The sequence below is a fragment of the Scomber scombrus genome, chromosome 13 (assembly GCF_963691925.1).
Source record: "Scomber scombrus chromosome 13, fScoSco1.1, whole genome shotgun sequence".
NCBI lineage: Eukaryota > Metazoa > Chordata > Actinopteri > Scombriformes > Scombridae > Scomber > Scomber scombrus.
The window spans coordinates 5,198,168-5,210,311 of NC_084982.1; the positions used below are offsets into that span (position 1 = coordinate 5,198,168).

The window sequence follows — 12,144 nt, forward strand, 5'->3', positions numbered from 1 at the left end:
TCACATACATGGGAGAAGATACAAGAACATACATTATTCCAACAGGAAAGAGTGAAGAATAAAGACATTTAGAGAGAGAGAGAGAGAGAGACAAGTTGTTACACACAGTTTCCATCTTTAGTCTGATTGCCTCCACTCTGACCGATTCAGTTACTGGGTCACAAACTTTTTCATATTACCACTAAACTACGCTATCTGTCTGAAAACATTTGAAGCAAGAAAAAGGTAATGCAGTGACAGAATCTTGACACTTGACAACAGCTTGGCAACAGTATTAGTCTCATCTGTGGCATTGATTGGCGAATCGTTAGTCCCCTTGTGACACTAATTGCAACTTTTTCAAATCGCTGTTTAATGTCATGATAGCAGACCAACCACTCTACTTGACTCTGTGGAGTGGGCAGATTTAAAGATCTGGACCCAGGCAAAACTCCTGCAGAATGGGGAACAAGGTTCAAAACCTCACGAAATGGAACTGACAGCTAAGGAAGCTCCAGGATGGGTGGTGGTCCAGCAAGAGACGCCTGAGAGATAAGAGAGGACAGGAGGCAACAAAAAGGAGATTGACACTCGTGTTTGTGGAAAAAGTAAACAGAAGGTTAGAGAGATGCAATGGTGATAAATACAGTTGCAATAATCAAAAGCATTGTTGGTAGGACAACACTTAAATTAAAGGATAACGAAATTGACCCACCATGCTGTACAAGGTCATGAAGTACTCAATCAAAGGCAAGTAACTGTAGGTTAAAGCAAAAAGATGAATTTTAATTTTAGATTTAAAGGACTCAACAGACTTGGATTGCCTGACACCAGTATAGATGTTATTCCATAAGAAAGTGACCAGATAGGACAAGGCCACCTGCTGGCTTCTTTTTAACTTTGAATACAGTTTAGGATTTTATGAGTCAGCAGAAGCACCTAAAGTCTGATCTAGCATGAATAGGAACCCAATAAAGGATTGCGGGTTAGGGTTAGGGTAAGATTCTATCTGCAGCATTTTGAACTATCTGAAGACTTTTAGTACTAGCATGTGGCAGACCAGAAAACAGAACATTATATTAATCAAGTCTGAATAAAACAAATTAATGTATTAAGAGTCTCTACATCAGCCCAGTCGTGGATAGGGAAGACTGAATTTAAGGTATGTTACATTAGTGGAAAAAGGCAGTCATGGTGATTTCTTTAATGTGCTTCTCAAAGGAGAGGCTGGGCTCAAATGTAACACCAAATTAAGAAGAAGGAAATGTCATCAGTGCTTATAGACATACACAGTACAGCTAAGTATCATCCACATAACAACTGAAATTTAATTGTATACATATCATTTGGACAAGAGCAAAAGCAGATGACCAAAATCCTGAAATACTCCATATTTAACATCAAAGAGTTTAGATGTAATATTATTATTAGTAGACACTCTTTGTTCCTTCAGAAAATAAGGATGAAGGCCAAGAGAGGGCTAGGCCAGAGACACAGACATTACAAATGAATCTAATAGTATAGGGGCAGCACAGTGGCTCAGTGGTTAGTACTGCTGCCTCACAGCAAGAAGGTCCTTGATTCCTTTCTGTTCAGTTTGCATGTTCTCCTTCTGTCTGTGTGGGTTTCTGCCAGGTGCTGCAGTTTCCTCCAACCATCAAAGACATGTACATATGTTAGGGTTAATACTGTACTCAAAGCACTGGCAAAAAGCACTGGTCCCCAGATGCTGCATTACAGGTGTCCATACTGCTCCTCGAGTGTGTGCATAGGATGGGTCAAATGCAGAGGATCAATTCCATTTTAATGTATGCAAGTACTGAGAAATAACAATAAGGATCTTAATCTTACAGTGATCAATGGTGTCAAAAGGTGCTATGACATCCAGTGATTGAGGTACAACGGTGGAATCTGAATCCAGCAAGAAGAGCAAGAAGAAACAACAAAGAAAAGATATTACTGAAGTTACAGCAAGAAAACACAACTAAAGCACAAACAAAACAAAACAAAACAAACACAAATGTAACACAAATATGTAGAAACACATGTAGACATGACACTAAATATTACTAACTTTTAGTGCAACACATTCAATAATCAAATCATATTCTTATTGTTAGTCAGTACCGTTCTGTGCAACACATTCACGTTTTACAGTACCACAAAATGTACATTTCAATGGCTCCATCTAGTGGCAAATATTGGAACAACAAGGGTTTATTGATGGAGCACAGGACATCCTTTTGAAAACCAGAACAACCAGCTGAACTCCACAGTTCATTCTTCACATTGGAAACAGTAGTTGACAAAACATCTTGTTTAGAGGACCATTTAGTAGCTTCTCTGGAGCGTTCAGCAGTTTGCTTCAAAAAAGCGCAATTTTGATATGGATAAAGTCCTTAAAGTAGTTAGAAAAAAAAGAAACATTGACAATTCTTTTACAAGTGGCATGTTAATGGCAGCTCCCACCTTAACTTTAAAAAAAATACCACAGTGTTGCTTTATTCCTATATTGCAAGCCTGGTCATGATATACAGTTGAGAGTATTTGTAGTTGTTACGAAGCTCCTAAAGGATGCAAAATATCAAAGTTTCTGATGTCTGTAAAGGTGTTGTGTGGTTATTATGTAGCAGGCTAGTGACATCAGATGATTTAATGAAGGTAAACACAGTGAAAGGCCATGTGTAACAGCACTGTACTCTGGCCTTGTACTTCTCAGGCTGCAGATTTATCAACATATCGGCCCTGCTGTTTTCAGATGCTGCAGGGATTTAATGAACTGATGAGAAAGCCTCACATACTCTACTGTAAGAATCACCCACATCAATCAGATTTACTGATTTTACTGCTGAGCTGGTTTAAAGAGTGTTTAATTGGAATAAATAATGTATATGTTAAGCATTGATCTGTTGCAGGGTGTCTGCATATGTCAATATTCAACATTTTTTGACTGTGAGTTCAAAATTAAGTTATTTGTCACAAAATATTTGGCGAACTGTATTGCTAATATGAATTGTCCGGAAATCACTCCAAAAAATATGAAATGTCTTATAAAAGCCACACTACATTAGAAGGGGGTTTAAGCCCAATTTAATGAATATAATTTCTTAACCTCAATTCATACATGGTAGGTTGAGTGGGGAAGTGTTTTTGCTCATGCAGTGATTGTAAGTATTGTTTCCCCTCAAAAATTGATGATGTTGTGGCACCTTATTTTAAACACCTTAAGAGGTTCAAAATGGGCATGTATAAATAGGGTTTTCTTCTTTTGTTTTCTTCTTTATTGAACAGAATATACAAACAACCAGTCATTCCAATTCATAAAATAAAATAATAATAATAATAATAATAGGCTAATAATAATATGTATATAAAGAAAACATAAAAGTTTCAATAGAAAGGAAGAAAGAAAAATAAATAAATAAAGTAAAATTAATTGAAATGATGGGATTCTTTTTAATGTACTGGTTTTGTGAATATGAAATTTACCTAACAGCTTATTTTCTCTTCTCTTCAAACGTACACATTTGACGTATTAATGCGAACGTTCACGACGTACGATTTGGTTCTCCATACCCGCTTGTTGGTCGCTGACTTTTATTTTGAAAGTTATCCCCGGAGCAGCAGTAACAACATGGCGACCACCGGCGGAGCGTCTATAGATGGACTGACTTATGCTGAATACAGTCCGAAAATGCAGAACATAAGTGGTGCAGAGATAGACAAGAGACTGGTGAGTATGTGCTTTTATACTGAAAACATGTATGGACTCAGTCCAACTAAAGCAGACGCTGTGTTTCTCTAGGTAACCTCCATGACCGCTAACGTCTGTTGCGTCAGGTACATGAGCTTAGCTAACAGCGTAGTTCAAAACATTTGAGCCATGTTTAGTCTTCTAGTCAGCTTTAAAATAAATGTATAGTAAAAAAAGGTATACTGTGTTTTCTCTCTCGGGTGTGAGATAACACGTTTGCTGTCATTTTGCTGCTGGCTATCTTCCACATCAGTGGCGGCTGGTGACAAAAATGTTTGGGGGGGCGCAGTTTGATGGTTGGTGGTCCTAGGGTTAGTGTCAAATAAGCCGTAGCACCACTTCATACCGCAGCAAAAAAATATAAATAAGAAAGAAAAACTAATCTAAAAACAACACAACACACTATAATGTCCCCTGGTTTGTCCCAGTATGGTATCTCTGACCCACAGAAAGAGGAATAAAAAATTATAACCAGATATGATAAAATGCCCATTTCACTCACATCACTTCAAGATACCAGCAGTTAAAGCAGAGTTACCAATAAGGTAATATGCTTAAAAAGAGACACCACCTATATTTTAGATATTGTGTCTTCAGTCCTGATTTCACTGTAATCTGTTAGTTGTTGCAATACCTAAACATGACAATAGATGGCGCATTAAGCACTATACACTGCTGTGATTAGGCATAATTTATTTAACTTATTTTAATAATGAAATTTACCCCAAATAAACTGTAATAGTCAAAATTACTTCCATCATTTCTTATCCTGCATTTATGCTTTTTAGTTTTTTACACTTCATAGTTATGTCTTTTATAAAGTATTTTTTAACACTTTACAATATTAATAACAGCAATGCAGCTACTACCTGATCTTTTATATGTCCTGTTGGAGCTGCTGGATGCAGCCACTGACTGAATCTATGTTCCTCTTCTGGAGCTTGGCATAGCAGAGGTCTACATGTGGCCAGATGTGGTGAAACAGCTGCAGAAAGAGCTCAGCAATGCTAAGTCTGCTAAAAACAACTTAGCTCCATGCTATTGTCTCAATGGCTGCAGCTTTCTGTTTGCATTTTTTCAGAGAGATGTTTTAGGTCTCGTTCCCCTGTCGTTGTCCACAACGTTTCGGTGCTGACACTTTGAAACAGCAAACAGATAAAGCAATAACTCACACTGCATCCAGCTAGCCAGCTCCGTTTATCATAACAGCAGCAGGAGATACTCTCAGCTCCTCCATCACCTGCTGCTGCTTTATCCTCTTTCTCTCTTCTAGTTAAAGTCTTGTGAAATTAGGTTTTTGTAGAGAAATTACAAAATAATCTTCTTTAATTTCCGCGGCTCCACTTTAACGTCATCTCCTGAACCTACCGTCAGCAGGAGTTTGGGTGACAGCAGCTGACGGGAGGGCGTGAATGACAGCCGGAACTGTCCAATCACAGTAGATTAAAAAACATGAAACAACAACAATTCGCTGCCAATAAAAGTGGGCGTGTCCGGGGCGCACTGAGCTGCGCCCCGTGGGAAACGTGACGCAGGCCAATGAGAGAGCAGCCTCAGGTCATGTGCTTGTCAAAAGTTTGAGGGCTTGCATTGACTTCCATTAGTCCGGCGCCCCACATACAGGAAGTACGTATAGAAATTAATAAAATACCATTTGGAATCGATTTATAATGAATGATGACAGGTGCTTAGAGGCTAACAGGACCATCTTGCAAACAAATACTATTTATTTCATAATTATTTAGCATTTTCTAATTCATTTATGTTTAATATGTTTAAGTAGATTTTGGCCAGATATTTGATGGGGGCGGCGCCCCAGCGCCCCGCATTGACCGACCGCCACTGCTCCACATTTAGCCTGCCTTCATTTATGGAGCTTTTCCATTATACAATTGTAGCACTACTCGGCTCGGCTCGACTCGACTCGTTTTTTTGCTTTTCATTAGGGATAGTACCTGGTACTTGGTACTTTTTTAGTACCTGCTCTGGTGAAGTTCCAAGCGAGCCGAGCCGATTCTTAAATGTGACGTCAACAGACTGCCGGCCACTGATTGGTCACAGAATGTCGTTACTTAAGCTGCCTCACACATGTTAAACTCCTCTACTAGCTGTGTTATATTATAACTAGCTCAATGTGGTAACTGCTGGATGTTTGCTTTTGACAGGGTGGGACTCTGATTGCAGTGGGTCTAGGTGTTGCTGCAGCAGGTTTTGCAGGTAAGATTAGTTTGATACAGAGCCAGTCATTTACCAAGATGTCTGCGTTTGGAAGTGTTTCATGTATCTTGTGTTTGATCCACAGGTCGCTATGCATTCCAGCTGTGGAAGCCTCTGGGCCAAGTCTTCTCTAACACTGTCAATAAGATGCCCTCAGCAGTAAGTTATTCATTAACCATCTGTACACCTGTGTCTGCCATGATGTTCTTTTCCAGTTCAGTTCTGCTACATTTCTCATATCATTCACACTGATACCCACTGAGCACATCATTCCATCCCCATCATGTGAATAGAAGCAGTAAATTACATAAAATGCCACCACAGGCATCTGCTGTGGCAGTGGGCCAATCACATGTGGCATTAAATCAAAGAACACTTGTGTTGCTTGGCTATGAGCAAGTCCACACCAATAGTCATATTTTCTAGCTCTGGGTGCAAAAAGGATCGATTGCAGGTATCATTTGAGGATAGACGCTTTTATACTACTAGGTATCCTAGGTTTATTTCGGTGGACACCTTAAAGGTATCGAGTACCAATACCCAGCAAATGTGCCTGATCCTAAGATTTGTTGCATCTTTCCTACTAAAGAAAGCTTGCATCCCAAAAACTGGGCCTGACATTACTCCAGCTGATATGGGTAATAACATGGAGTCCTCTCCCTGAGTTTGAACCATTGCAAGGATTAAATGAACCTGAACTAAAACACAGCTTCTATCATGACGTACAGTTAGCGTCTCATTTCTACTCACAGGACCAAATGTTGGTTACCTCGATTCTGTGAGTTGGAAGTTTGAGGTATATTTGTTGCAGTAAATCTACTTACCTATACCTATCTATAAATCTTGCTATAATGTCATTAAGCTCAGCTAAATTAGCCCTAATGTGAGTAAGACAACACCCCCTGCAGCTGCTTCACAGTACAAGTCATCAGTTCACCATCAACAGTAGCATTTTAAACTTGTGCTTTCTGACCACTGATGTCTGCAGCTTTGATTGAGAGCTTTGTCTCTGAAAGGTGTTGGGCCCAGTACTTTTTGAAGTTTTAAGTGGCGCAAAGAAATAAACTAAACAAACCAAATAAAGCGTTACTATAAGTGTTTGGGCCTGGTTAGTGAGTCAAAACTCTTGTGTCATCTCCAGGCTTTCTCATCGTACTACAAAGGAGGCTTTGACCAGAAGATGTCCAAACGAGAGGCCAGCCTTATTCTAGGAGTCAGGTAAACAAATGTGTTTTATTGGATTTTAAAAATGTTTTAATCTGTTTAAAGTATAGGTAAAATTCTTCTGTGTGTGCCCCTTATTGTTCAAAGGAAAGTGATTGATCACATGCATGTATTATTTGTTTTTCTGTTCAGCCCAGTCACCAATAAGACCAAGATACGTGATGCCCATCGGAGGATAATGATCCTGAACCATCCAGATAAAGGTAAGAGTTCTCAATGCTGCTGATTCTTTACCTTGAAGGTTCTATATGTAGCAATTATGAAGCAATTTACATGTATAAATAGTTTTTACTGCCAGTGAGTGAACAGGTTGAAATGAACCGTAAAAAAAATGAGACAGGCCCCAAATTTTCCGGTGGTCTGTATCTGCCTGTGGAGTAACTTTTATGTGAAGGACCTGGGATATTCCACAAATATCCAAAGGACGTGGAATTTTTGTGCGCTCCAGATTTGACAGACAACCAGGATAACGACACAACAACACAACAAAAACAGTCATCTCAGGCTAATGAGAAAGCTAATTCCCTCCATCCACCACACTACATTTCACAAAACACCCCCGAAGGTTAAAGATGCTTTGCTGAAAGATGGTGAAAACACAACGTCAGAGATTTTTTATGTAATTATGAGAAGTGTAAGCGAGGAAAATGACATCTCCTGAATTTGAGTGACAGGATGTTGACTGCAGTTCACTTAATGGCCACCGGTGTCACTAATGAGGAAATTTCTGACACATAACTTTTAAATCAAAGACGTATTTCCTTTTGTGTCAGAGGGTACTTTTTTTCCCTACTCAGCCTTTTTTTCAGCTTTGCAAGTCATGTTGCTCATTGATACTTATTTTCAAGCAATTGGCACATGGATGCCTTAATTCAAATAAATCTAAAACATGTTTATGTAGCATTTCGGTCTCTTGAGCAGGGGGAAAAAACATAGCATGTTTGATATAACATAGCATAACTTTCCACAACTTGACTCAGTGAGAAGCTTGTGGATGGTCATGTGTAAAATGAATAAACGCAGAATCACACTAATAGTTTGTTTATGTTTGTGTACAGGTGGGTCACCGTATCTCGCTGCTAAGATCAACGAGGCCAAAGACTATCTGGAAAAGGAGAACCGGAGATGATCTGAACTATTACCGGAAACTTTCAAGACTCCCATCACTCTGTCATTTCAGCTCTGTTGTACTGCACATGAACCTCTATTCAGGCTCCCGGAAGTTAGCAGAAGAAATACTTTCCAAATACTGGTTACTTGACTTAACTTGGACTGTATTTACACAGTATGGGAACATATGTAGATATATAATACATGGAAATTTCCTTCACTCTTGGTTAGGAATATTGCTTTGTGAAGACTGACTGTCATTTTAAATCTATATATTTACTATGTTAGAATCAAGTCATGGGAGGGGAAAACTGCTGGGAACAGTACTGCTTCTAGTCATCATTATCAGTGTATGAGTGTACTAATGTCAGGACATGGTAATGTAATAAACTATTTAAGGAACAGTAGAATAATACATTCATATATTACCATGTTTAAACAGTCATGGTGGAAGTGGTGAAACATTTTTTAAATAAATTAAATGTGAAAACTCTTGGTGTGTATCAATGACTGTGGCTGAGTGTGTGGGCAGAGCAGCTTAAACTGAACATGAACCAGGATTTGTGAATAATTTACTACTGAACAACAGTGTCTGTGTGTGTGTGTGGAGGAAGTATTTGGCTTTCTCCTCTTCATAACTAAAGCCTCAGCTAAGCCTTGATGAGGATTGTATTACTCCTCATGTACTTGTTTCTGTAAATAAGCATCCTTCAATTTATTTTCTTTTGAACTTTTCTAAAAACCGGTCACTTTTTCTGTATACATTTTATGGAATATATAACACTTTAAATTCACACTTTTATTGATTCTTTATAAGTGGAGAGTTATAAATTGGCTTCTATGAAGATGTTTTTTCCAATCTTAGCAATCTGCCATGATTTTCTAACACTTTAACTACGTCAAACAACCTTTGTAACCCAATCAATCAATCAATCTTTATTTGTATAGCGCCAAATCACAACAAAGGTATCTCGAGGCACTTTACACATAGAGCAGGTCTAAACCGTACTCTTCAGGTTTTAATTTTAAAGAGACCCAACATTCCCCCATGAGTAAGCACTTAGTGACAATGGCAAGAAAAAACTCCCTTTGAACAGGAAGAAACCTCAGGCAGAATCAGGCTCAAAGTGGGGAGCCATCTGCCTCGACCGGTTAGGGTAAAGAGGAGAGAAGCACATTGGAAATCAACATTGAAGCTAGTAGGTCCGGGACTGGAATCTGTCATCCGGACGTCTACAGGCCCAGATTACCTGTGAGACGAGAAAGCACAGACAACTCCGGGGAAGAAGTTTAGGTTATTGAATGTATTAATAGTACATGAATGTTAATGGATATAGATGGATGGATAGAGAGAGAGAGAGAGAGGAAAGAGGAGCTCAGTGCATCATGGGAGTGGGAGTCCCCCGGCAGTCTAAGCCTATAGCTGCATAAACTAGGAGCTGGTCCAGGACAAGCCTGGCCGGCCCTAATTATAAGCTTTATCAAAAAGGAACGTTTTAACCCTACTCTTAAACATAGAGAGGGTGTCTGCCCTCCGGACCGAGACCGAGAGCCTGTTTATTAACTTGCTGTTATATTGTTGACAGTTTGGAGAAAAATTGTCCACATTTGGTTATTACTTGATGCTAGAAGCTGCAGTATAATATAGTCAGTGGGAGTTGGCAGCCTGCTAATTATTCCATTCCACGTGGACACTCGTTATATTTGGTTTGGCCGCTAGATGGCGACACAATACTGCAAATGGCTCAGTTACTGCAAGAACAGGAATACTGTGCAAGATTTAGAGTTAAAGGAAAAGTTCGCTTTTTTTATGCGTCATACTGATCATTAGAAGATCCCTTCATAATGCTCTTACAATGGAAGTGATGGAGGACTAAATCCACAGTCCTCCTTCCGTGTAAACATGTATTTAAAAGTTGATGTGAAGCTAATATGAAGCTTCAGCCGTCCAAATGAGTCAAATCAAGTAGATATGTTTCAACGTTAGTCTTTTTTGTGCCAAAGTCCCTCTTTTTACTATAATTAGTCAGTAGCATGTTAGTTGCTTTGTCTGTGGATGTTTAATTTGTTGATATAACCATTCTTTGTAATCCTAATTTGAAAATAAAGACATAAAAAAAAAAATCCCAACTCCAACAGTAACTTCAAAAAGCTTCTTTATTTAGAGGATGATGTCATAGGACGGAGAGGCCAGAAAGCAAGACGCAGCATTTTAGCGGTTACACGTACAGCAGCAGTTATTGGTTAAAAATACCAACCATTTACAGCAAGGTTCGCTTCGAAACAATCAAATAAATAGAAAAGGAATCCTATCTTATTGTGATGTCACCGTGTCGCCAAATGACCACCAATCCCAGCTCTCCCAGTCTGTGAAATGGACCCCTGTGGTCAGGTTTGATTCATGAAGGCAGAGGGTTTCTATAGAAGACTCTGGGCCCTTGAATCTACTACAAGTCCCACAAACCATTTCAACAGGAATCGTCCAATCAGTGGGCTTTAAGTAGAACTTTCCACTTTTGTTCTTCTTTAGTTATTGCACAACTTGCTGCTGTGAGTTTTGACAGTCTGGTCATTTAACACCAATACATTTAGACCCATGTAAAAAAAAAAAAAAAGACAGTACTGTATGTGCGGGAGCTGCCATTTAATCTGCATGTATTGACATAACAGGAAAGATAAGAAATGCATATTAAAACAGGCTGACTACCTTAGCTCAGCATGATGGCTCCTTCCGAGTTTAAATCATTAAAAGCTAACATGATGACTTGTTGAAAACATTTTGAGGATATACAGCATGACGTTCTTTAGGTTAGTGGTCGACGGTCAGCCGCTGTAATGGAAACCGACCACTTTTCCTTTTTTTCTTTCTTCGTTTATTTTTTTTTATATATATAGAAAAATCTGCACAATATTTCCTCACACTCAAATTTCAGTTTGACTTTAAAGGATAACTTATAAAGGGGAAATAATTATTAATAAATGAAATGAAATCATAACAAAATCTTACTCGAAGCTGATTGGATGTTTTTTTTTAATTGTTTCTTTGGGACTGTTGATGTTGTTATAGATACAATCTTATACCTTCTGACGTTTTGTCTATGAAGCAGTTGGGTTTTTTTCAGCTTGTTTATAGTCATGATTCAACTAGAAGGGTTTCATGTCCATCCCAGAGTTTACATGCTCCGGTCACCTGACATGGTCTATTGATGCAGGAACAGGATCAGGATCAGGATCAGGATCAGGATCAGGATCTAGATCAGGTTGCTGCTGCACACCTGATACAATACAGCTCCACCCTGTTCATCTTCTGTTAGAGGAGGGAACAAACCAGGAGCTGACGCAGCAGAAAAAAGAAAAAAAACTAGTAAGGAGAGGCACAGACAGAAACATTAGTCGCCATGTTAGCACCATGGAAGCTCCTCCCACTTTGCTGAACAAATGGCATGCTGGGAAGAAGGGTGCTAGGAGTGTCCTTATTCAGCAGAGCATTTAGAGACACAAGTATTAATAATTCCAGTATTTTACATTTGTGATTCAGCAGGTCACGTTTTTTAGAGGGAAATCTGCTGAGTCGCTTCACGGCAGAAAAACAGCTGCAGGACGCCGTATGTCCGGAGCAAACAGTGGTGGAGCTTTCAGAATAAAAGAATGACTGAGTAAATACATCCAACATGTTTGTCCTCATGCATGAAGGGGAAGCAATGAGGCTGATGGGAAATGTAGTTTTAAGGTGGAGAGATGCCAGCAGGGAGAATGACCTCCAACCAACATGATCTGGCTTCAGAGCTCTCTGTAGAAATTAATCAGCAGCCCTTCGTTCACGAGCTTCATTAAGGCTGCTTGGTTTTATTGTCATCGGT

At 39.1% G+C, this 12,144-nt stretch overlaps 1 protein-coding gene across 1 annotated transcript; it reads left to right on the forward strand.

The window, feature by feature from the left end:
• The first annotated feature begins 3,600 nt into the window (after window positions 1-3,600).
• dnajc15 (DnaJ (Hsp40) homolog, subfamily C, member 15) lies at window positions 3,601-8,768 on the forward strand. The gene is made up of 6 exons (XM_062431908.1): window positions 3,601-3,712; window positions 5,899-5,950; window positions 6,036-6,109; window positions 7,092-7,168; window positions 7,307-7,377; window positions 8,233-8,768. Exons 1-6 carry the CDS (start codon window positions 3,614-3,616, stop codon window positions 8,301-8,303), a joined length of 444 nt encoding a protein of 147 aa, XP_062287892.1. The 5' UTR covers window positions 3,601-3,613; the 3' UTR covers window positions 8,304-8,768.
• The last annotated feature ends 3,376 nt before the right edge of the window (window positions 8,769-12,144 follow it).